Below are 27,010 nucleotides of genomic sequence, written 5' to 3' on the forward strand. Positions count from 1 at the left end.
TCTATCGCGCACATGTGCTCTCACTCTATTTCCGTCTTTCCCTCTCTTAAGATTTCATCCCAGTAACGAGTTTTTCATTGCCTCCATCACCTAGTGGTTCTGTGGGGGTTCAGTAAGGATCCAGTTGAGGCTCATTTAGTCTTTTAACATTTGTGGAGTGTGGTCTTTGACCTGCTCCATCTTTAAAATGCCCTGACACAACTGCTGCTGCAATTTGGTGCTTTATAAATAAAATTGAATTGAATAGCTATACACCTTTTTATGTACAAACAATTATTTCCCAATTTAGCGCTATTCTTACCTCAAAGCAAGGACGTTGTCAATTGCTCTAAAGATTCCCCTCTCCCGAATGCAGAGAGATCACAGGGACCATGGTCCTACAAACAAAAAAGTAATTTCCTTCACGTACCCACTTGGGCATCTTGCCTCCCTGAGGGTCATGATGATGAAACTGCAGGACGATCACCGTCACCACCACCGACATTCCTACTATCATCATGGTGCTGGCGAAGTATTGAGCTGCAAGACAGACAGCAAATGTGATAAAGGGATAGCACAGTGGACTAGTGCTTTGGTTCTCAACCCCGGTCCTTGAGTACCCCTTATCCAACCTATTTCCATGTCTCCCCAGTCAACACAGCTGAGGATCGTTATCAGGCTTTATGCAGAGCTTGCTGAACATTTGAAACACCTGTGTTGCTTGTGGGAGACATGGAAAACAGGCTGGGTAGGGGTACTTGAGGACCGCGGTTGAGAACCACTGGACTAGTGGATAGTACTGTCTCACAGGTCCAGGGTTCAAATCTCAGCTTTGGACTTCCTTCGTGGAGTTTGTACGTTCTTCTTGTGACTGTGTGGGGGTTTCTCCAACATTCCAAAAATACGTTTGTTTGATAATTGAAGATAAACTGCCCAGAGGTCAATACATTAGGAAAGTAATTGCGTGATAGGGCAGTGGTTCCCTCTCACGAGAACATAAATGTGAGTGAAAAGAATGCATTTTCTGGTGATTCTGTGCTAATGATAAAAGTCTATTTCAGGCAGTGGTTTTGAAAGTAATTAACAGCCACATTCAGTCACAATGTGGTAAAGATGAATCATTTTAATTAAGAGGACAGTTGGGCTTGTCCTCTCGTCACTTAAAATAAATGTTATTTTCGTGTGGGTAGACATTTATCTATATAAGTATATTTTAACTTAATACCGCACAGTCACAATCGAGAAACAAATATTTTTCCCAATGTGATTTTGACACCTTCCAGGTAACAGACTAGCCTGAAATCAAATATATTTGTGTTTATTTACATTTTTTTCAGAATTCACTAATTATAGCATGTGATGTAGTTCCGTTAACACAAACCTCAACACCCAAGATACTTAATTTCCTCCCTCTTCTTTTTCATCTTCCCTTCATCATTTCTTTATTTTCCCAGCCTACCATTTTAAGAGTTTCTTGTCTTGGTGGTTCTGAAAGCTTCCAACGGGGCCACACTTTTTTTGGGTTGGGAATTATGTTTGGACACCCGCAGGATATGCCAAATGAATCGCCCTTGGAATTAGTTATTCTCCAGGTGATCATATCTCGAGGTCGTGATCATATCTCAAGTTCAGGCAGCATTGAATAACACAAGTATCATAATGCGGGTGTGTAGTGCTGGCAGAAACACTACAAGGGACAGCCAAGATGATACGGTGATGTGGTCGTTAATGTTGGTGCGTTTACTGACAGAATCAATATTACAGTCACTTTGCTTTGATGGCCAGAGCCATATCGCAACAGCGTGCACACTCATATAAATAGCTCAGCAGCATAATTCCACTTTAGGATGTGTCAGGTTTTTTTTCCTGTGGGTGATTCTGTGTAGATATATTACACATAGAGGCAAGCATAAATAGAACCCACCGATAAGGGGAACCGAGTCGGAGGTGGCCGGCATGATCTCAGCCACCAGAAGCATGAACACAGTTAGCGAAAGCAACACGGTGATTCCTTAGCAAAAACAGAGACAAGGCAGAAAAGAAGGAAAATGATTAGTGCGAGTGGGATCACAGGTGTGTGAAATTATTCATGTAATTAATTATGGATGTAATCAGTTATCATCTCAAAATCACGGTAATTTGTCATGTGGAACGTTCAAGGAAGCTTAGCCCTCCAGAAATCTGTCAAACTCATGTTAACTGGTGACTGCTCATCCACACGTGGCTATCCATCAAAAACCAAGGGGCTGATAGAACTCCACTCAAAAATTCAATTATTCCAAGCGGTTTTACATGCATGTATTCATGGCTTGCTACATGATTTATGAGAATGTTTGCATGCACATATGCACACAGTATTGCACACTACACGGTAAAAGCTATGTTGGAAATATCCAATGCAGTCAGCATTCCTTCTTTTAAAAAAAAGGGGGAAAAAGTAGACCCACTAGCCACTAACGGTCTAGTGCAAAAATGAACTAAAAGCTAATTTCAATGTTCTAAGTGAGCTCCTATGAAATAAGAGTTGTTCTACTGTTACAAAACATTTTGGGAAGATACCCCAGAATGTAAAGTTTTGCTTCATTACATTACTTAAATTTGACTTCACCACCAAAATACACCGACAATAAAGACAACTTGATTAACGTTGATTCTTAACTCAGGCTGATAAAGTTTATAAATTTGACTCCATAATCATATGCGAGTGAACTTTTTGTCCTTGTGATCTAGTGCCAGCTTTTTTCTTTCATTCTTTTTTTCCCCCCAATCTTACTATTGTCTAAACCAGGGGTGTCACACTCTTAGTTCATAAGCTATAGCTTTATGAATGATCAAAATTGTCCTCGTTTTATTGGTGCAAATTCCAAAATGTAAATAAAAACTGAATGCAATCATTTTCTAATCATTTTCAACCAAGATTCAGATGAACACCCTATAAAGTGATATATATATATATATATATATATATCAAACACCCACCGGTATTTACAACATTATACAGGTGAACAGGTTAATTGGAAACAGGTGAGTGTCATGACTGGGTATATAAGGAAAAATGCTCAGTTTTTGGAAACTGCCCTTGAGAAGTTGATCAAAGTAAAATTTATAAACATTTGACACCTGACTATCAGTGTCCTCTACCCCGTCGAAGACCCTCACCGATGCAACATCTATGTCACTCCCATTTCACAAATATGGACAAAAATTCCATCACAGACAAGGTTACATCTACAAAGGCATGGCTAAATCCACATTTCTTAATTGTTTTCATCTGTGCATTATCTCACCAAGAGAGATCTTTTCTCCCGAGTCAGCAGGCAGCAGGAAGACCAACAGAGCCAAGCCAGAAATCAGCACACAGGGAATGAGCAAATTGAGGCCGTAATAAAGCGTTCTGCGGCGCATGGTGACTGTGAAGGTCACGTCAGGGTAGGGCTCCTTGCAACAGTCATAGTACAGCTCATTGCGCTTGACTGGGACACCTGAGGGACACAGCCAGACAAAAGGAAAAAAAAAAAAAACGTGAACACAATCATCCCATCTGTCTGCGTAAACAGCCATATGGGCAGAAGAAGGATGACTGGAGAGATGGGTCACACAATTTAGGAAATATACGACAACAGCTGTGGTATTGTGTCATGGCTAGACTAGTGAAACACTGGAATAAAGTGAAACACATTGTGTAGAGCTATTAATCTTGAAGAAATGTTTCTGTCTGCTCTCACATTCAACATGACTGTCAATGTGTCAAAAAGCTGCACGCCATGATGCCTGTTCCGTCCGACCCTCAGCTCCAGTCAGCCAACACCTCCTCAGGGCTCAAACATTGGAAGCCACTCTCCCAGCTGGAAGACTCCGCTTGGGTGGTGTTCCAAAACTAATGCACCTAATGGTTGTTTTTTTCTTTGCTTCTGTTTGAGACAGGGTTTTCCCTAAACATTTTCAATTTAAGATCCAAAATATGAATATGGTTCATCCCCCATGCAGGCTTACTAGGTTACCAGTTTGCCTACTGTATGTCATCAGTATACAAGTTAATGGTTTAAGAAGTCAAGTAGAAGGGAGTTATTTGGATAAATGTGGAAAAATGCTTCTATAAGGTTTATCTTTGTTGCATTTTATGATTGTCTGGATGTCTTATTGCTAGCACACCGACATCTTTAGGAATGGGCATAATTGTGTGTTTGTTGATTTACACAACCTTAAAAAAAATACAAATATGGCATCAAAAAATTTAAATAAATACAACACATGTGAAGGCAAAGTAGAAAAACATTACGGGCTTATCAAAGACCCCACCTAAGAATAATAAACTAACATTTAAATAACAAAAATAAATGATAAATGTATTGCTCTATTTTAACAATTCAGACCAACAATTTGCTGTCTAAACAGTTCCCGTAGAAACAAGGTTATTTTAGTTGATGAAAACTAGCAAAAAACTAAGACTAGAATTCAAAAAACAATTTTGTTAACGAAATAAAATAGAAACGAAAATGCTTTTTAAAAATCGAAAATTAACTGAAACTACATTTTAGGTTTACAAAACTACCTGTAATTAAAACTACCTGTAATTATATCAAGATGTCCTTTGTTTTAGTCTTTGGTACCGTTATTAATTGAATGCATGAGACTTTGGAAATGCCCTCGGCCCTTGTGGAGACAAGCGCTTAAGAAAATGGATGGATGGATGGACTTTGGAAATGATTTTAGATGTGATTTTAAGTGTATTTATTTCGATATTAACCGGAATAAGGACATTGTGTCACACAGAAGTGACGTCATCTATCAGCAGCCAATAGAAAAGCACCTTCACATGATGTCACTTCCAGGCGACAATTTCGCGTGCCTGACTTTTTCCTGGCTCGGCCCGCTTGCTTTTTCATTTAACTCAGCCGAAATGCAATACTAGGTAAGAAATGCAATACTTTTTTCATTTTACTATGGTGTTTATTAAATATTTCACAAAAGTAATACACAAAAAAAAACTACAAGTAATACTGAAACTAACTAAAACTAAGCTTTTTTTTTTTAAATAACTAAAAACTAACAGAACCACTCCGAAAATGTATTAAAATGAACTAAGTTTAAAAAACAAAACTCAAAACTAAATAAAAAATAACTAAAATGAAAATTTAAAAACTATAATAACCCTGCGTAGAAACATTATTATTATCTAAATACCGAATCACACAATATAAACTTTTACTATAAACTTGTAGATGCAGATGTTGAGTCATCTCCACCAGTTGGCACCAACTTGATTGAGCCCACAAACAAATGTGGGAGCTGATGTGTCAACTACATGTGCAAAATTGCACACATCAATTTAGCACATGCAATATGATTTGTCAAGCCGAAGAATGCGCCGGCTGATTTTGCTTCTTTAAATAGCATGTCTAAATGGTAAGTGCTAAACAATGGCAGCAAAAGTGGTCACAACATATTGCCTATTTTGCAATGCAATTGATGCTGGCCTCCAGAGCAGTTTTCCTGGTATGCTGTTCCAAGTTTTATAAGCACTGTTATAAAGGATGGGCATAGAAAATAGTACCTTTACATCCAATTGCCAAGCACCTGAGTGCAAACAAAGTGGTCATTGCCTTCCATAAAATTCTTGTTGACATCTATTTATTTTGTGTACCTCAGAAATGTTTGCTTGCCTCTTCCACTAACACTTCCAATTCCATCACTTTAGATTTCAATTTGCTTTAAACGTACATTTCTCAAAACAATCTATGGTGTAAAGTAAATCATCAGTGGTACCTAAATCACGAACTTCTCTTAAATACGTCAGTCTTCACCACTTTTACAACTTTCCCAAATGCTGCCGTGGATCTCAAATGATTGATTACATTTATTTATCATGATCCATTTATCCTAATCCTCCAGCGAAATGCAAAACAACTTACCTACAAGATCCCACTCGCCATTGGGTATGTAGGTGGACGTGTCAACATCCAGCATCTGGAGGTCCAGCAGCCAGCCATTGTGTGTCCAGGAGCCAAACTTCAAGTCGCACTTCTGGACGTCGAAGGGGAACCAACGCACGTCAATGTAGCAAGTGCTCTTTAAGATGCCGGGCGGGATGTACTGGCAGTAACCCGACGCATTCACCAGAACGTTGGTGTGGAAGGTGGCATCGAAACGATCATCCGCACTGTGAGGAGAGTAAGAGAGAGAGTTATAGACTCCATGGCATGGATGCCTCAAATTCGGCGCTTCTTTTAATTTGCTATGACGTAGACCAGCGGTTCCATAATGTTTCTAAAAAATATTTAGCTCTTTAAGTACCACCATATTGATCAACATTGAAATGCAGTAGCATAGTAAACTCAAGTGTTAAAAAAAAAAGCCCACTGTCAGTCGTTAATGCACAAGTATAAAGTATGAAAGCACACACAATCCAGCCATACACACACTGACAATCTAATCCCAAACGAGTGCGGACCCGGCTTGAGTTTCAATCAAAGCACCGACAAAAGAAATTACGGGGAAAATATCTGGATTGATTCCCTTTTATTTGATGCTGCCTTTAGTCAAAATGAGTCATATAAACGTGTTGTGACTTATCCTTCTTTGTATGTGCCACTATCAGCTGTGGCCCCAGGTTCCAGTGGGGGTGGCAGAGGCAAAGCCACATCATGAATTATTCAAGCTTTTATTACTCGAAGACGTATTTAAACTGAAGGTGTTCACACTCTTGTAATCCAGGCAATATGATGTGTGCATACAGTACCGACAACTTTAAAGATTTATGTTGTCTTAAACCTAAAAATAGCAGCTATGAATTCATTTAGATAGTACACGTTATAGAAAACGGTAAATTACTTGAGGTTTTGCTATGACCTCAGAGGAGAAATTTTAAGACAAGGGGCCCTATTTTCATAACTGTGTGCATGGGTGAAGTTTTCTTTCTCTTGGTTAGCAACCCTGGGGTCCATTTCACAAGGCATGTTCAACAAACACTGAGACTAACTCTGAACAGCGAGTTGATATGCCCTGAGATAGGAAACTCGGCGTTTTCGGTTCCAGGACAGCTGATTTGAGGTAGTTATATCAACGCAGAGTAGTTTTACCTGGCGTTGCCGCGAGACGGAAGCAAAGCCGGCTTTGTTCCTCAAACAAATCTCGTACACACAGAAGCATTTCAAGACTTGCGTGTGTTCAAAAGAAGACGCGGAGGACGTTTAACGGCTGTAATGTTTATGCCAAGTCTGGAGTGGCGCTGTAGCGCAGCCACAGGCAGTTAACGGAAGGCGTAGAAGAAGAATCAGCGAAGAAGACTAACACTTTTTTCTTTTTTTTCTACAGAACAAACATGGCTTTGCATGTATCAAAACAACATGAAAAAGACAACCACGAGAGAGGTGATAATGGCGTGTGATTCAAGTACGACACCGCTTGTTGAACGTGGGAAGAAAGAAACAAAATATTTTGCTGCAAAAGCATAAGCAAGCTAAGGAGGCTGAGCAAAACGACTACGACACGGCTATCCGCCATTGTTGTTGACAGACTGACGGTTCGCGCGCAGCCAGGCGAGAATTGACGCAAACGTCATCAATCTGCGACCATTACGTCATTACTGGAGGAGTATCCTGCATATGGTGTCCAGACGGACGCCTACAGGGCGCGTTTTGAAAATATTTCCACTTCGGAGCCCGGTTTCAAAAGTGATCGGTTTCAAGCTCCGAAACCGTGCCATCGTGTGGACAAACGGCCTAAACGGAAAGAAACTTGTGAGGATACATTGAAACTGGCTTTCATGTGGACGGGGCCTAAAAAGTCCACATCAATGGAGCCGCGATTCGTCGAGTCACCATGTCACCAGTCACATGGCGAATTTGAACATGTCTTTAGAAAAAAAGTGCAACACCGCAGCGCCTCCCTGAGAGAACGTTGCTGCTCGGGTCAATGCGTAAATTTAAATGTAGTCCTTTGCAATCACAATAATATTACAGGGGAAACCTGTTGAATGGTAACTCATTAATTCATTTCAATCCTGCACTTGACTTAAGATGAAATATATCAACATTATTCAAACGGTTATAAGAAAACACACAATATATGCTGTGATGTGAGCGCATGACTACAGCTGGTAATGTTGCAAATGTAAGGACGGATTAAGTTATGTAGGTGATGGACTGTGATGTGAAACGATACCGCTCAAAAAGATAACTGTCCGGTAATACCAGCATATCTATGTGCGGTCTGATAACAATCTCACGACGAATATTTATTTCCCTTCGCAATAATGCGGCACCTTCATCAATAGGGTCATTGTCAAAAGGACATGCCATGTTTGTGACTTTACGCTCTAAACTATAGGCGTATTTAGGCAAAAACTCGCCGCAGCGGACTTTATGAATGAAATGAAATGTCAGAATGCACAGTTCAGGAATAAAGTAGTCAGTCAGGAGATCCAAACATCAGGCATTGTGTCTGGGCTCAGTGGTTAATGAGATGGCCCAAGAAGCCCACTGGACAATAGTACAGTAGAGTGATCATCTAGTTTCAAGTGTGACATATTTATTGTAGGCGGAGAGCATATACGACAAATGAAGTGCGCTAAATAAATTATTTCAAGCATCTTCCTCGAGTCATCAAGTGTAAGAAATGTGGGCTACAGTGTTAGATCATGTTACTGAAATAATTTTGCATTACATAACCGTTGCAGCATGTTTATCTTGTGGGAATATGCCAAATGATAATGAAATAATTCAATCTGTGCGTTCATGTGTGAATTAATAGTTGGATCATAGAAAATTATATGATTTGTCAGAGTAAACAATTTTAGAAACTGCATTTTCACCTGTAAAGTATAAATATACATTTGGGCAATGTATTGATTAGATGACGTTAACATTTATTATATAGTTATGTGACTGAAACTGTGTGAAATTAATGCTTTTCCAATTTCCAGTTGTATGTTTTTTCATCTGAGTATTTATGTAAACTCCCACATGGGCCATTTTGTCTGGCAAAAGCAAGAAGGGCAAATGAGAGGCACCGAAAAATCAGTTATGGGTCATGAGCCCGAACTAAGGAGTCCGTTCATGATCAATTAATGGCCACGTCGCGGGAGGGTACAGTTCTATTGTATGGTTCAACGCCATTGGAGGTAATAGGCAAAAATACAATAGTGTTCTGATTGTTTAACTATTGGGTTTATTTTGAATGATAATTTCACAAATACAATGGATTCTGTAGAGTGAACAATTAAGTGCTTCACTCTTACAGTATACTGCCATACAGGGAAGACAGCGATGAGCTATATCTGCTGCCCATACAGGGCTATGCATGGCAGGGGTGCCCACCTTCCTGAATCAGGTCTTGACCTTCCTCTTAGTTGTTAAAAAGCAAAAATTGGGGAACAAAAAGTGCTACCAAATGGGTAGGGAAAAGTATCAAACTAAAGGACAAATCAAAAGAGATGAGTAGAACAGAATAATGAACATTGCAAGTTACAAAGTACAAATAAATCATGCCTAACAAGAAAGAAGCAAGCCAGAGATTATTACTTGAAAAACAAAATAAAACAACAATTTACACCCAGAAACAAAGAGGTCAGAAGGTATCCGAATTGGTGCATGACAGAATTCACACAGCCAAACAGGAACAAAAGGAATAATCCAGTATGTAGTTGATTACAGATGTGCATGGCTGTTCTAAACTCCTCCCAGGTGGCCCCTGAGAGGCAACCAAGTGCAGCACAGGGAAACTGACAAAAAGGGCAAAACACACCAGAGAGACGCAACACAAAAGTTTTAACTTTAATCCAAATGACATATTGTTAATTGGGGTTCGTTGTTGGAAAACATACTATAAAAGTATTTGATTTCACAATTCAATCCTGGTATAAGCAGTTTAAAACTAAAGAGGCTTCAGTGGATGGTAGAATTCATAACTCATCACTTGGATTCTTATATGAAACCTTACCATGAGTCAGTATTCCCAGAATTCCAGTTCTTTAATTTTTCAAGAAAATTCATCATTAAGACATTTTGAAAAGTCAATAAAAGTCTCGATGTGGTGGTTATTCAAAATTCCTGAAAATGAACCAATAAAATATTTGAAAAATAGCCAGGACACAATCCAAAGCCATCAAAGTGTCAGATAAATAAATAATACTCTTCATTTGTTTATGTCCTTGAAAAGCAGCTGATTTATGACTTTGACTTATTGATCTGAAAAAGTATCAAACGCCAACGACAGGAGGTGGATGACTCATCAGGAACACTTCGAGATGAAATATATTTCAGATAATGATGCCATCTGACCTCATAGCTCCTACAGGTCACATAAAAACAAATGAGCTGAACGTTCTCCCATCCGAACGGCTTGCCAATAAGCGCATCCACTATTCAGAAGAGTGAGATTGCAGTGTTACTGGAAGCTCCCTGAAGGCATACCGAGTATGACCATAACACCCATTACAGCACTGGAGAAGATGTTTGCATTTGCATTACATATTAGTGTTAAAGCCTGTATTTTTTCATTTCAAGAAAAATTAAACATACAAGCACAGACTACATACACGTCTCCCTGAAGTCATGGTTGCTGGTTAATTGCCAAATAATAATAATAATAATAATAAAAACAATAAAATCATATTCTCCTTAGTGTACTGTAAAATTAGTTATTTGAATACACCTACTGTATCTTAACTAAGGTTAACAACTACTATTGATATACTAAAGAGTACTAAAAGAGTACTGACTGCTTGACAAAATCAGGTTCTGTGGAGGGCATGATTTATAAACAATACCCAGGAGAGCTCGGAAGAGAAAATACGGAAGAAAATTGAATAGAGTGATGGCGAGAAGGTGAGTTATGAAAGAGAAATGGCGAATGCAAGAAGAAGTAGTGAGGTAGGATGGATAATAGAGAAAATGAGGCAGGAGATGGGGAAAGAGAGCAGTAGGATTACGCTGGGTAATCCGGCAGGTCTAAAAGCTCAGCTTTGAATATTTGGGTTAATACACCCAAACCTTTGTTTTGTCCTCATGCTCCCTTTTGACATGCAAGTGTGAAATAAATCTAGTATTTAATAAATACACAGTAGTAACAGTGTTGTTGAAGTAAAATGACTGATTTCAGCCTTGAAGATACTTTTTTTTTATTGTGTGTGGAAAAAAATGGCATTTGAGGGTCATTATTTAATGCTAAAGCCACAATGGTTAAGATGTTTTAATAATATCAATTTACCATGCATTTGAGGTGGCTGAGGTCAAAAGTTAATCATTCACCTCGTTTACTGTGCAAATGTGTTTTCCCACACAATGGGGATGATTAGAAAAACAACACTTTTCTCTGTTTTCTCTCCAATGATAAATGAAATATCTTTATTACTATCCTAATACGGAATGAGCCAAATAATATACAAGCTCTTAATAAGTGAAATTACTTTGCAGATATTTCTATTTCTATGTAGGGATTAAGTATAGCACCTAGTAAAATGTGTCTGGACAAGAAGGATTAGACTGCAATTGGGGAGGGGGGGGGGGCATGTTTAAATACACCTTTTTATGACAAATAAAACACAAGATGTTCACATTCAAATCAAATTGGGGAAAAAAACAAAAAAAGATAACAATTTGCATGAGCTATTTGTTTTGTTCCACTCCCCTCGATTTTAAACGAGATAAAGCTGCTGTGTGGGAGAACAAGGAAGGACAATTGAAGAGAATTTGACACATTAGGATAATTACAAAGTCAGCCTATTATCGCCTGACAAATCCATTCAGGATTAAAGGACTTAATGAATGTCTCAGAGGGATTTGGACAAACATGTCCACACATTAATCTTCAGTACCCTGCTTGCGTCTAAGCGAAGATTTGACAGCTGCTCGAGTCATCATTGACCAAAAAAGGCCATTTTATCACTCTTGATTCATCAGTATTTACATCGTACTACTCACGTTGCATTTTATGTACCAACGCGGGGGGTCGGGATCTACAACTATGGTACTGTACGACTTTTTTCCTCTATTTACTGCATGCTTTATAATCACTGGTGTTTGCAATATTTCCACATGACACCCATGACAAGAAACAATGCAGCGCAGCATAGCAATAAATAAACCTGCTTTCACGAAGAAACTTTTGCCTTCCCGCATGCATGATGGGGAGGGACGAGCTCTGACCTGTTGTACAGAAGGATGTCAGGAGTCCAGATCTGGTCCGAAGGGAATCGAAGGTTCTGGACACCAGGGTAGCTTTCCGGGTTCCAGCTCAAGTAGATATCAGTCCAGTACTGAGAGGCAGAGAGATATTCTAATAATATATGACATTTATTTGCACTGTTTTAGTAATGCTTACATAGGCAAATGAGAAGGCTCATATCTTTCTAAAGGAGTGTTTTCATGATCTTTCATTCATGGAAAAGATGCTGACGTGCACATCTTGTGAGGGCTTATAAAAATCCCAAATTTTTCATGCACACATGCTTTTCTTACAGCTGTGATTTTATGCTCTGTAGCCTTTATTTTATAGCCTGCTACTGTATATTTCTGTATTGCAGGCTTTTGACTGGACAAACTATAATAAGGGGTGAGAACTGTGTGACTCCCTAAGGCCCATTTACTTTTTTTTTCATTTTTTTTTCAGTATTGTTCATTCGGTAATCTTACCGATTCGACATGTCATCATCATTACTCTCTCTCTTTAAAAAAAAAAAAATGTATGTGCAAGAGTATGTGCGTGTGTGCATATGTGCGTGCATGCGTGCGTGCTCATTATTTCACTTAAAACCTATTAAAAATCCCATATCGTTCACCTAAACCGAATATTTCAAAACCCCGCTAGAGTCGTGAAGTTGTCAGGAGACCCGAGGAAGGATCAAAGAAAAAAGGAAAAGGGAAATCCAGCACCGACCAGAAATCGCCTACTACCCACCGGGTTACCACCCAGAATCTTTCACCAACCCCAGAAATATTAACATTCCAACCAATTAGGGAGACCTCAAGAGACCAAAGGAAAGACTGAGGAAAGGAAGGAAGGATGGATGAAGCAGAGTGAGATTCACAGACACCAGCCTCCACCGATTCAACCACCAGAGGAAGAAGCAGATTGTGTTTGAATTTTAGCCAGCATCTACCTAAGGCCCATTTACAATATACTGTTCACCATGAACAGTCAATACCCTTGCAAATGTGTGATGTTACACCATTTGGGCAAACTGGAGTATTTGTGATGTTTTTCTGGTTGAATGGACGAAATACATCCCACAGACAGATGCCAACATCAAATCTTGCCAGTGACTCACCAGCTGCAGCCAGGCGTTGGTCATCAATACTTGGTTCTTCTCATCCTGACACCAGAGAGAGATCGTAAAGAAAAAAAAATGTTTAAACAAAAATGATGCATCATTTTGTGAAATTAGTGATTTCAAAATGGTGTTTATTGTACATTGTTTCATTCGATATAGAGAAATGAGCACAACCTAATGACCAATTAAATTTTATAGTAATAAACCAGTTTTGTATATGACTCGTTTTATATTAGATTACATGGGTGGGACAAAACATTTGGATTTTTGCTATATTCTTTGTGAGAAATGCCTTCATTTGTATATATTTTAATGATACATCTAAGGACAATTTTGAGACTCAATTTCAGTGTTGGCCTACCAGGAAAAAACTCAAACATGGGAGGACTCCACACAAAGCCTTGAGTTGAGATCACTACGCAATCTTGCTGTCCTAGTGATGCAGTTATATGTTGTTGTTGTTTTTTTTGTAGCAAATTAGTTTGTTCATGTTCTGTTTATCCACCACATCGACATCTCCATGATGTCAGACAGCAGATGATACAGATGTTAGTGCACATATTAATGTCAGTCTCTTCTGGGATAAAATTCCCCTGTGGTATGTGCTTGTTTGCGTATAACTTCTCGGCCAAAGGATTTGCACTACTGGGAAGGTTAAGTAGGCTTCTTCTTCGTCTTCTCTTATCCAGTATCATCCTTCATGAGATGAGCATTTATGCTACATAGTGTAAATGCTAATGCTATCTTAGATGGTCTTTTTGGGGTTTCTGATGTATTTGGTCCTTGATGACACACTTCCAAAAGAAGAAGAAGAAGAAGAAGAAGTAATAAACACACACAAAATAAAGAAAATAACACAAAAATAAACACACTTGCATGCTAGCTATGCTGTTACACTCCAGAGTTTCCACTTTAGCCTACTGCAGCATTCCATTTTCTTTCTGCCCGAAGTCTCATCCCATAAGGAAATGTCCAACAGCCTCATAATTAGCAGCAGAGGGGTCAAATCCACGTCCAGAAAGTGAAAACTCTACCCTAGTTTGGTTTTAGCTACATATGGCTCTACTAAACCAGCAGCTAAACGAGCTCCCTGGTGGCAGTTGAGTAGAAGCACCGGTGGCTAAAGGCAAACTGTGCCAGGGTTTTTACTTTCCAGACCTGGAATTGACATCTCTGCTTAGCAGTAGCCTAACTTGTAGTGACTCTTCAGTAATAGCAGCTATCTCCTTTTTGTCAGATGTTGTTGTTTCTTAGTCTGGCTCTCACAATTCTCCTAGTGACTAATAAAAAGCTGAGCACTCCTAACAAAGGCAAGCAGAGTAGACTTAAGCACGTGTGCAGTGGGAAAGCAGCATATAGCTGTCAATTTATAGTTTTTTTCTAACTAATGAACTAATGGGGGGGGGGGGGTATCCACTAGGGGTGTGAATTGCCTAGTAACTGGCGATTCAATCCGTATCACGATTCATAGGTCACGATTCGATTCGATGCCGATTAATTCCGATACCAATCTATACATAGATTTTTGGGATTTTTTTTTAACTCAAATTCAGAAAATACCAATCAGTAAATTTGTACATGTTCACTGTAAGATTTGTATGAAAATGTTTTTATCTGAAACGTCATGCTTATAACTGAGCCACTGTATTTAACAAATTGGTTGCAGTCTGTTTCATGTTTGAACAGCAAATAAATAAGAATATGAAGGCTTAATGTTCCAATAATATACTTGTTGAATATTTCCATCAAAAATTGATGTTTAAACATAAATTTGGCCGCATATTGAATTGATTTGAGAATTGCGTACTGTAATAACGCGCTATATTGCCCTAATTTTCACATTGTTCAAAATAATGGTGTGACACCAATGCAATTTCATTATAGTGAAATAAATGTCTTGTGGAAGGTTTGGAAGGTCACAAAAGCACAAGCACTGCACTTTTTGTGGATAAACTGACAGTTTCTGTCTATTTTAACCAACAAGAACAAACAGAACTGCTGTTCTTTTGTGAGGAGCTCCCAATGGCAAATCGAAAATTAACCTTACAAAGTATTCCAGGGCATCTGGTCACTGTTGTGGCTGTCCGATTCAATCTAGCTAACTACTTTCAAGAACATATGTATGAACATACATCAGCAAGTTGAACAGTCGAAGTGCATTACTTCCGCCAGTGTTTAACAGTACAGTCATTTACCACATTAGACTAAAAAACGGCCACAGAAGATAAAGTCCTTCCTAATAAAGAACAAATCTTTAAGATATGGATTACAGTGGAACTTTAATTTACAGGTAGGCTACCTCAACTTCTGAGTTTTCCAAATTTTGGATTATTGGTACAAGCTTTAGATGAGCCACCGCTTCAATTCAGTTCAAGGAAAAACAAATAAGGAGCTAACACTCAAGATGCACTTGTAGCCATTTTATGAACAGGACAATGTTGTTGCTGCTTTATGATCATCTACGGTACATTTGTTTATTTTCTCTTTGACATCATGTGTATATGAGGATGGAGTCAATTAATTGCATTTTTTTTTAAAGACTTTAAATGAGAATTAGGAAATGACCGCCCTAAAAAAACTTGTCAACAACAGTTTACCATTCAACGGCACATCTTTCAATACCAAATACTTATACTAAATACGGTACATGCTGCTCACCACATCTATTATCTGCAGAAGCGTGAATCCCAGCTCCACCAGGATGGCAGCTGAGTCGTTGACCACCGGTCTTTCCAGTCGGTTGTAGTTAGCAAGCAGCTCCTTGTAAAGTCTCCTCTGGTGCTCTCCTTGCAGAGATCCTGGGGACCAACATAGCAAGAGGAAAGTTACGCGAAGTGGCTAATTTCCATCATACAGTAAAGCCTTCTTTTTTTTTATAGCAACATTTAGACAGCAGCACGGTCCAGTTCAGGTAGGCCATCCATCAATTCTTCCATCCAGCCGTCATCCACATGGCACTTATCCACAGCTGGATCACAATGAGATCAAGTCAATCCCAGCTTTGCGAAGAGTAAAGAAGCGTGCCTTCAGCCTGGCAGGGTGTTGATCGGCCCATTAATGCCAAAATGGGGAGCGTTATGGCAGGTTAGCGTTTGAGGTCAGACAAAGCAAAGCAAGCTATAAGGTGCACCATAATGGAGATTGGCATTTCAGAAAACGTTTTATATTACTGATGTTGACATTTTACTGTTTCAATTTAATTATAACTGTTTTGATTTTAGTTACAACTGTTTAGATTTAGTCATAACTGTTTTAATTTCCTCAGTAAAGCTTGATGAGTGTAATAATGTGACGGAACGTTTGAAGATTCTTCCTTCCTTTTCCCACGTAATTAGCCATCTATTTCGGGGGGAGAAAATGTGTTATAATCTATTCTTTTGTAAAGTTGTATTTACTACAAAGGTGCCAGGTTGTCTGGCCTACTGTGTTTCCGCCCGGTTGGTCATCTGTCGGGGTGCCAGGTTGTCTGAACCTACTATATTTCCACATCAATCGGCCATCTGTCCATGTGTATTGAGTACTGTCTGTCTTGGGACTTAGGAGCGGCACTGGAGAGGGGCGGGGCTTAAGGGCAACAAAAGAGGAAGAGGAAGGGGAGGTTTTTTTGGGGGCTGCTATGCGGAAACTATAAGAACGACTACAAGTGGGAGGAACGTCAGTGATTTGACTGTAACTTGTCTGTGTCCAAAAATTTCTGTAAAATAAATCCTTCGAAGGACCCGTTTCACCGACCTCCAGTCTGATTTTACGAACACGTGGAAAACATAAGGATCGTTTTCTTACACTGATCAAGGAAAAATGTGTTTGAATATACATTTTTGGGTGGCAGAAATGATTAAAAAGGAGATTTAAATCTGACTTCAGGAAGAAATGTTCATACAACCCAATTGTTAACAATTAGGCATTATTCTCAAAGAATAAAAGTGGAACTGTGAAAAGAGCTGGATTCAGAGTTAATAAATGGAATAACTAAATAAAATAAAATAAAAATAATAAAGGAATTTCAAAATATAGGAGCATGACAGCCTCATGATAAAAACACCTCCTCCAAAGATCATAATAGCTGGAGCCAACTAACTAACTAACAGCTTGGTGAAATTAGCCTTCACTTTCTGCCAATCTGAGCAGTATTTATACACAGTATTTCAGCATTTACAATTAGATTTTTTCCCCCTCAATAAGGGTCCGCGCCAAACTCAACTTTGTACAGGTTTACTTGCCATTTACATTTCTACACCAGTCTGCTTGGACAGTGAACTAGATGGGTGAAAGCAGGAGGAAAACATGCAAACCACAGACCTGTGCCAAGATTCAAACCTATAATCTCTTGGCTGAGATGCAGACGTCAACTCTCCTATACTGCCTAAATTCTAGATGTCAAAATTCTTAATTGTCAAAAAAAAAAAGATCAATCAATTTGTCATGCCAATCATCGCATCTCAGATTATCACATCTGTTGCCAAACAACAAGGCAACTAATCCTCACAGCAAACAATAACACCCACCTGACATTCTGCTTTTGTGTCCAGGATCCTCCTGAGAAACAGCTCATAAGTTGCGAACACTTATTTGCACCAACCATGTCTGTCATCATGTTACATTGTTGATGAAAGACAATATAAACCACAGGTTATTTAATGGCTGCAGAAAGACTCTGAAGAAACAAGCAGTGCATAAAAAGTTTTTTGCTTTTGCACAGTGTATTCAGACACATTAGCAACCACAACCGTCGTTTCACAAACATGAACAAAATAATACAGTCAGTAGTGAGGGGGGTTGGTGCCTCTGCTGCTGCCTGTCTCATGAAATTGTGCTCACAGGGAAAAAAATAATGACTGTCTTCAATGCACAAACAAACCATGTGTGGCTCCCACCAGGCATGAAGAGAGGCATCCCAGAGAGAGGAGTAATACAGAAATTCCGGTAGCAGAAGGAAGCATAGATATTTGTAATTATTTGATCCTTCATTCTGTTTCCTTTTCGTTTTCTCACCATGCACGTTGAGTCACCACAGTCTATCTCTTATAAGGCTTTTTTTCTCAAATTGACGTACAAACCCAATACCAATGAAGTTGGTGCATTATGTAAATAAAACAATGATTTGCAAATCCTTTTCAACGTATATTCAATCAAATGCACAACAAAGGCAAGATATTTAATGTTCAAATGGATGCAAAAGTTCAAATGATATTGTGTTTTGCAAGTATTCTCTAATTAGGAATTGTATTCCAAAAAAGCTGGGCTAGGGGCAAGAAAAAACTGGGAAAGTTGAGGAATGCTAAAAAAACACATGGTTGGTACATTCCGCAGGTGAACAGGTTAATTGGAAACAGGCGAGTGTTATAATTGGGTATAAAACGAGCATCCTTGAAACTCTCTCAGTTGTTCACAAGCAAGGATGGGGCGAAGTTCACAACTCCATGAGCAAAAAGCCCAACCGTTTGAGAAGAACATTACTCAACGTATAATTGCAAGGAATTTAGGGATTTCATCATCTGAAGTCCATCAAAAGATTCAGAGAATCTGGATAAATGGCAGGGCCCAAAACCAGAGAGAGAGAGAAAAAATCCTGCAAAAAAAAATCCTGCATGGGACATGATCCCAGGTCCTTATCCTTACAGGGTGAGCATGTCAACCACTACACCATTCATTCAGTTAGGTTCAACAGCACAGAAATTGTACTTATAGTTTCGCAAGTGTCAGCCAAGGAACGGGGGATTTAAAACGGACAATTGGCATTGCAAATGTGAATATAATATGAATATAATGTATGCATAATGTATCATGTGAATATAATATAATTGATTGGAGCAATGACGATGACATTTCCGAATGAACAATTTCCGAATGAACAATACTGAGCTCTTAAAGAAAAAAAAATAAAAAGAAAAAGAAAAATAAAAAAGAAAAATAAAAAATAAATAAAAAATAAATAAAAATAATATAATTGATTGCTTTGAATTCATTTGGACAGAATGCGCACCCAATGGAAGAAAACTCCACTTTGGTGATGTATTTGGCGAGGAATTAGCATTTTAGCATGGCTAAATGCTCCAAAAAGTTGATTTTTCACGTTACTGTTCCTTTAAGCAACTGAAGTTGTACATCAAGCAAGAACAAACACTTATTGAGTGTTGTTAAAAGGCGATGTAACAAATAAATTAAAAAGAACATGTACCACTGCCGTTTTGGATCAGCTACCCTACATGATATACTCTATTCAAAACAGCAAAGGAGACAACACACTAAACGAGCAGTGTAGATGTGTAAACTTTGAACTTAATGGGAATGATACCGCAATTATTCTCATGGAGAAATGTGGGTCGAATGTGCAGAATATGCTACATAAAGGTCAAGAAGTGTGTACTGGAAATGGCACAAAACTTTGCATGTCTGCACATAGAATTAGTTCTGACTTAATAAGCAGAGCCAGAACACCTCTGGGTACTAAAGCAAGCCCAAGGGTGTCAGCACCACAGGGGGGCTGTGAGGCGTGGGACTTTTATTTTTGTAGCACAGCACAAAAACTAACACGCTTTTCTTGCTCCTTTAATGCAATCTTCTCTACATGGATTTCGTCTGGAAAGAATATTGGACTTTTTTTATGACTATGGAGATATGGAGAAAATGAAAATGTGTGGATTACAGTGATGAAACCATGCTTTGCATATTACTTTCAGTGAGTCCACACTGTGACACACAAGACACAATAATCAACTAATCGTTATGGAAGATAAAAATCATGATACGCTACTCGTGTCTGTAACTCCATTCAATTTGTTGGTCAATTTTGGTTGAACCCAGGATGCATTTTGGCTGCATATGGACTCAAAATAACCAATTCATTCACAATGAGAACCTGAATGGTCATGGATGTAGAAGTTTGAGAAGCTCGATGCTGAATGACATGACCCCATGTGTACTCATTAATAGAATAAGTGATAAATGAAGACAGTGTTTTAGTGCACTATGACTTTAAATATCATTCCGTTGTGCTTCCCAGTTTTCTTGAATGCAGCAGGTGACAGACCACCCATATTGCCTATGATAAAAATCATTGGAATTGTAAGGGTTTTAAATGTCACATGCAAATTTAAATTGGAAAAAATCTGAAACTTGTTCTTATCTTCCTTAATCTCTCCATCTGTTTTTCTCCCTACTCGATGCTTTATGCACCATCAGTGTTGCGCATCAAGCTCTAATTTATGCAACCTCATTTTTAGTATATTTTGTATGAGCATCCTCTCTTTTGATCTCCTTCTCTTCTCTCACAGTCTTTTGGCTGTCCTGAATCCACTTGCTTTTTGTGTGTGCAATAAATGAACACATTCCACAGCCAATTGGGTTTTGGATTGAAATAAACAAGCCAAGAAAAACATGATTGGCACCGTTTCCAATTAGTTGGTGTCACCTAAAAATGGAAGGAAGGAATTTCGTCGGATCTCTCTTCATGTGGGCCGTGTGCCTTCTTGAATGTAAATGCATTTGTTTGGGGTTAATCAGTCTATTGTTCTCTGCTGCTGTCAAACAGCCCGGCGATAACGTCGCGCCTGACTTTGAGACACACTCATCAGAGGCGGTCTATCCAAAAACAGACTGCCACAGGGACCCATTCTCCCTTTCACAGGCTCTCACACACTCATGAGCATACACTCAAACGCACAGCAATGTCTGATGTTTTTGTGTCTGCGCTTAGTCGCGCTAAACCCGCTCAGGCTGCAGCATCTGACGCACACATTTATTTGCTGATTGTAAATGAGCTGATCTAAATGATCCGAGACAGCAATTTAAGCGTATTGTTCAGGAATTAAATGCAACATTGTGCGGAAAAAAAATACTCCGAATTACGTTCTAAAAGTAGCATTACTGATCCAACGTGCAAAGGTATTATGCCGTCACAAAAATATAAGTCTTTGCCTCTATCTACTAATTACAACTAGTCTTTGTATGCCCACATGGTCAATTCAGGCTTTGCCACAGAATAGCGTCATGAGCGTCACAATGGTTATATGAATCATGAGGATAAACAAAATGCCAAACGATCCGCAAGAAAAAGACCAAAAAAGGTTATCTAATTAGTTGCATTAGATTAAATCAATTTTGATTAAAGACATTTAAAGGGGACCATTCTTAGGACACAAATTCTAACAAATGGGACACAGACAGGAAACAGACTTGATCGGATCAACACAAAACATGATGTCACATTTGAGAATTAAAATGGAGCTTTGATCCCTCAGTGTTTTGGGGCAGTAATCTAGACCTGGCAAGGGGGGACGAGTTCTGCACAGCAAATGTTCTGACAGCCCACCTCTCCCTCAGGGGCTGTGGTGAGTCAACCAAATGACAACTCTGCACATCTCCAGCTATTTTGGTGCGAATATGTGTTGGCTTGTGTATACGTGTGTATAAAAGTAATGCAAATAATGAAACCCCGTGTGAAAACCGGCTGAAAAATAAACTCCCAAAGCAGCCTTTGTTGTTTAATAAATAATAGTGACACACTTTTGTTTCAGAAAGAGAAAGGAAACTAAAATACATCTGACTCTCGATCAATTGAGGTAAAATACACTCACTGGACCCTTTATTAGCAACAATTACGCAAAAATGAGGTCAACAAAAGAAGATCAGGGGAGTTCTGCGGTGAAGCTCCCAGGTGTTCAGAAGCTGCGATCTAAAACCCAGGAAATCATCCTATTAAATAATCTGCGAGCGGAGGTGAGCTGGGCACAAGTTCATTGGAAAATAATTTCAAAAGAAGTCAAAGTTGAGCAATAGGCAGCGTATCAGCACACTGGAAAGCAACATTCTGTGAAGATGTCGCCAAATCAAAAGCTTCAGATTCCTGCTAAATGATGATGCTGCCTACTAAATCATAATTACACATGTGATTATTAACTACAATCATAACATTTGGAATTTTAAGGTAGGGGAGACCGGGGCTAGTTGTATCACTTTTTATACTTTTATATATGTCTTGGAATCAATACATCATATATAAACAAAATGAATACCAGATGAAAGACCAAAGTCTTAGGTATATATATTTTTTTATTCATGTCGTTTTCATACTTTGTGTCAGTGCACTTATAAGCCAGAACAAGGATAATTTTGCCATTGTTTTATTTGTTGCAAAATCCAACGTGACATGTTGCCCCACCACTGGGTAGGTTGTCACACTATATGGGGTAAGATGTCACATTGGATTTTTCAACTTATAAAACAATGGTAAAATTATCCTTGTTCTCCTGTTTTTGTTTTGTTTGTTTGTTTATTTTTACAGCCAGAGAAATTGTTTATCATTGGTCTTGAAAATTGACCATAGTCATTGAGCAAGCTTTAACATAAAATAGAATAAAGTCCTGAGGAACTCCTGGCATATAGGTCATAGCTCTCAGCCTAAAATGCCTGTTTTGCTTCCCTTAAACTGGAAATTTGAGTTTAAATTGAATTTAAAACAAAACAAAACATTTTGGTTAATGGAAGAATGGTTCATCAAGAAACTTAAACCAGTCCTTAAATGTGGGCATACTGCAGTTCCAACAACTGGAAAGTCAATTTTAAACAATGAAACAAAACCTGGCAAACTAATTTCCTCACTCTTCAGACTCATCATCTGAAGAACAATCTGGCATACGTAAACAGAGGTGCATTTTTCATTGCCCCAGTCTTTGTATATGTGACAACAAACCCCCAAATCACTTAGAAAAGTTGCCCCAAACTACCATGTTGGCTAATACTTGCTAGTTTAAAGTTAGCTTAAAACAGAGCAGTGACTCAGGCATGACAAGATGCAAGATCCGATCTGATGACAAGATCTCTCCTCTAACGAGTCCACATGATTTTCTGCTGCTAGAATTTAGAATGTACGACGCCTGTTTCAAAATATATGAAGTTGAACATTTTTACTTTGGGCTGTGCAAAACAGATAACTGGCACTCATATCAGCTCACAATGTGCTATTCTCTTCTCAGACAGTACACAACCCCTGACCATTTATACGAAGAAAACTAGTATTCCACTTTTTCATTGAAAAAGAAAATTGCAATGTGACAACTTACCCGTGATACAACTAGCCCCGGTCTCCCCGATTTATTGTAGCGTTCTATTATTATTTAAGGACTTTTAAATCACTGAGAACTTCCTGCTTTCAAAAGAGTGACGTGACGAGCAGAACATATGGACAAGTGTCTTAATGGCTCTCTGGCTGGACTGAATCATATAGGAGAGTTTTATAATCTATGGTAAGCGATCACAGCCCTAAAACCACTTGATGTTTAATCCTAATCCGTGAGCAAAGACCTCCAATGTGTCTACAACTTTCATGCTCATTGAACCCTTTCTTGACCAGCGCAAATCCTTCTAAAGCTGAAACTGTACAAAAAAGACAAAGCAACAATAAGTGTTTTGTTTACTATTGTGAAGTTTAACACGTGTGTGATTATGTGAGTTAGCAAAGTTTGTACGAGTACTGAACTCCTATGTCAAAACCGACGCTAGCACTAACCCAACATGATAGTTGCCAACCCAGTCCAGCAGTATTACAGTTCATTAAAGTAGGTGACTTAGTGTTGCCACGGCAATAAAACCAGTGGAGCATCAACTTCACTATTGAGATGTTTGACATGTTTGACACTGAAAGATGAAGGTCACAAGATTTTTTTTCATTGCTTTGGGGTGTCATCAGTGACTGAAGCTTGCCACATAAACCACCTTATGCCATGGGTAACACTCGGAACAAGTCATTAAATAGTCTAATCTACAGATAGGTCATGATTAAAGAGCAAAGTGACGGGAAGAGTCACTTATTGCTGACTGGGGGGGAAGTATTAAAGTCTGCAGTACAGAATAAAAAACAGGGAAAGACACCAAGAGAGAGATGAAGCGTTGAATGGAAATGATGCAGTTAATATTGCATCATCTGGGCCGGGCACACTCGGGTTTACGAGCGTTTGAACCTTTGTGAGGGTCAAAAATAAAAGATCATTCCAATAAGTTGGACAATGTGAGTAAGCTTGATACACAACACCAGGCTAGCGGTCGTTTGAATCATATTCCCACCCAGACAGAGTATGAATGTTGTTTTGATGCATGTGACTTTGAAAGTTACTTTGACTTTTCTGTACAGGTTGTCTTCAAAGTTAGCAAAAACTCAGCGGTGAATGGGGATAAGAATCGAAAAGTAGCTTTCTTTGAGGGTTTGTTTGCTCGTCTGTTGATTCATCTTGTCGATTTCATTTACGTGGCAGTTGAGTGAAGGTGTCGCAGGATAAAAGTGTATTCTGTTACTAAACTTTTACATCATGGTGTGGAGGCAGAAGCATTCTAAAGTTTGCCTATATTTTATGTGAAAAGATGATACCATAACCGAGGCTACACTTGCAAAGCTTTAATTTGATTAAACACAGCCATTTAATGCACTCTGGGAATTAGAGTGTCATTTACTGTACGATATAACGCTACAGTTTATATTGTAATATTGATGTGTGATGATGTGTCATATTTGTGCCACACTCTCCATGAATGACCAATCAATTTGTGATCAATTCAACTGTAACGCTAATGTAGCAGTGTGATTAGGCGCGGGTTGATTGGTCATGCCTGGAGAGTGAGCACATGCTAATGAGGCAACTGTTGTGTTTCGTTGGTCATTTCATGAAAGAAGGCTGACATCGTCCGCAAACATTTGTTTATGGAACCGTGAGAGGAGCATTGATGTAAACAATAGCATTGTACATTACACTACATTAAAATGTTCACAGCATTGCACATTCCGTGAAAACTGATTGTACGACCAAATATTTCAAATGTTGTTTTTCCACATGCTATTTATATTTACGTTTTATCCATCTAATAGCTGTTCTACATAAAATCTGTTTTATCAATAAATGGAGAAAATATCAGAGCAATTTGATTTTCATTTCATGTAATTCTAACAGTCAAAACAATCAACTGTCTATTCCGCATATCCTCTTTAGGGTCACAGGTCATTTTTAGGGTCACTCTAAAACATAACTATGGGTCAAAAATGGACTGATCTTCTACTTTGGTCAATTTGACCCAACTATGAGTCAAGAAATGGGTTAGCGTAAAACAACTCATAAATATTGGTAAGATCCTTTACTTGGGTCAAAAAATGTGATCATTTTGTATAAAACAATGCAGAAAGTAGGGTCAAATTCACCCAGAAAGTGGAACGGTCCATTTTTGATCCATAATTGGGTTACTATTGACCCAACTGTTTTTAGAGTGTAAGATGCAGCCTATCAAATCTATCTTACTTTTGGTACACACAGAACTGGTTGCCAACAAATTGTTGGGTACTTGTAGATAAAAAATATTCAAACTCAAATTCACACTAGTCAAAAATGGTGTCTTTAATTAACTTACATGCATGTTTTTGTACTCAGAGAGTAACCTACACAAACACTGTAAACTCCACACAGAATCACCTGATCCAAGATTTTAACCCCGAACCTCAGACCAAGCAAACCATTAGGTCACCATGCTTCTGCAGGATTTAGTGAGTGAAAGTTAAAAAAAATATATATATATTTTGAAAAAAAAAACATAAAAAGCACACTTTTAATTTACCTAGATGCTAAACAAGATACTCATATGATGGGATGGATGTTGTGCATATGTTATTTATAGTGCGCATTTATGCACATATGCACACAGATGTGCAGGTCACATGTAATCGTCTGCATTGACACGTTCAATATGATGACGAGAGGGGCACTTTATGAAATGATTCACCGGTATGCATCTTCTGTCCATTGTCTGTACTGCATCATTAGGGTTGTGGGTGAGCCGGAGCCTATCTCAACTCACTTTGGCAAGGCAAACCCTGGACTGGTCGCCAAACAATCTCAGGGCCCATGTAGAGGGATGACCATTCACACTCAAATTAACATCTATAGACAAATTTAGTATTTAGTAGTAGTAGTAGTAGTAAGTATAATATTATTGAAAGTGATATAATGCTGTATGTAAAGTGTATGAAACTTAATGCATATGTATGCAAAATATTGCATATTGAAAGACAATAAACAGTGTATGTCAATATGCATAATTTATATCTAATATGTATAACATAATATCACAGTATCCGTAATTGTTTATCTCACAGTGGAGAGGTGTAATGCAAGTGAATAATGAACAGCCTGAAAGGTAATCTAAAGTGTCAAATTATTATAAATATTTTCTAAAATGATTTGAGGTGAAAAGTATCTCTAAAAAAAAATTCATTGTATTGGTTGTACTGCAAGTGCAGTTGTTTTTCAACTTTTAACACAACTTAGAACAATCCACAAATAATCAGCACACCCACCCCCCTTATTTGCTCCAACCTATGCCCTTACTGAACAGACCTTGAGAATGTACTGTAAATAATGTGTTCCTATTACATACCTTTGAAAAGGAAGGCTGTCCACACGTAAAATCCAACCGAACATGCGGCCCAAAACTTGTGGCACCGCATCCTGGCCCTGGCTGCGGGCTCTCTGCTGCTGATGCTCTTCGTCTTTGGAGGGTGGCGCGAACAAGAGGCAGGAGAGAGGCGGGGGAAAGAGAAGAGAGGAGGAGAGGCAGCGAGGGAGGAAAGGGGAGGGAGGGGGCAACGTGCCCACTATTGACAATCCAGAACAAGTGGAGATAAGCGCGTTCACCAGACTGCACGCTGGCGCACACTTGTAGTGCTCGAGGTACGATTGAAACTTGTTTAGCCAGAAAATGTATACCGTATTTTCCGCACTATAA

At 38.7% G+C, this 27,010-nt stretch overlaps 1 protein-coding gene across 1 annotated transcript in view; it reads right to left on the reverse strand.

Moving 5' to 3' along the window:
- The window catches only part of LOC147168393 (neuronal acetylcholine receptor subunit alpha-7-like), a 29,411-nt gene extending 2,601 nt beyond the window's left edge, over positions 1-26,810 (reverse strand). Inside the window, exons 1-8 of the mRNA XM_086084258.1 lie at positions 26,663-26,810; positions 15,908-16,047; positions 13,247-13,291; positions 12,126-12,235; positions 5,892-6,139; positions 3,267-3,461; positions 1,904-1,990; positions 410-519 (exon numbers count right to left, since the gene is read on the reverse strand). Of these exons, the coding sequence (XP_085940384.1) occupies positions 410-519; positions 1,904-1,990; positions 3,267-3,461; positions 5,892-6,139; positions 12,126-12,235; positions 13,247-13,291; positions 15,908-16,047; positions 26,663-26,732 (1,005 nt within the window). The 5' untranslated portion in view covers positions 26,733-26,810. The remainder of the gene's footprint in view (positions 1-409; positions 520-1,903; positions 1,991-3,266; positions 3,462-5,891; positions 6,140-12,125; positions 12,236-13,246; positions 13,292-15,907; positions 16,048-26,662) is intronic.
- Between the last annotated feature and the right edge of the window lie 200 nt (positions 26,811-27,010).

The sequence above is a fragment of the Leptonotus elevatus genome, chromosome 9 (genome assembly GCF_054856555.1).
Source record: "Leptonotus elevatus isolate MCC_2025b chromosome 9, RoL_Lele_1.0, whole genome shotgun sequence".
NCBI lineage: Eukaryota > Metazoa > Chordata > Actinopteri > Syngnathiformes > Syngnathidae > Leptonotus > Leptonotus elevatus.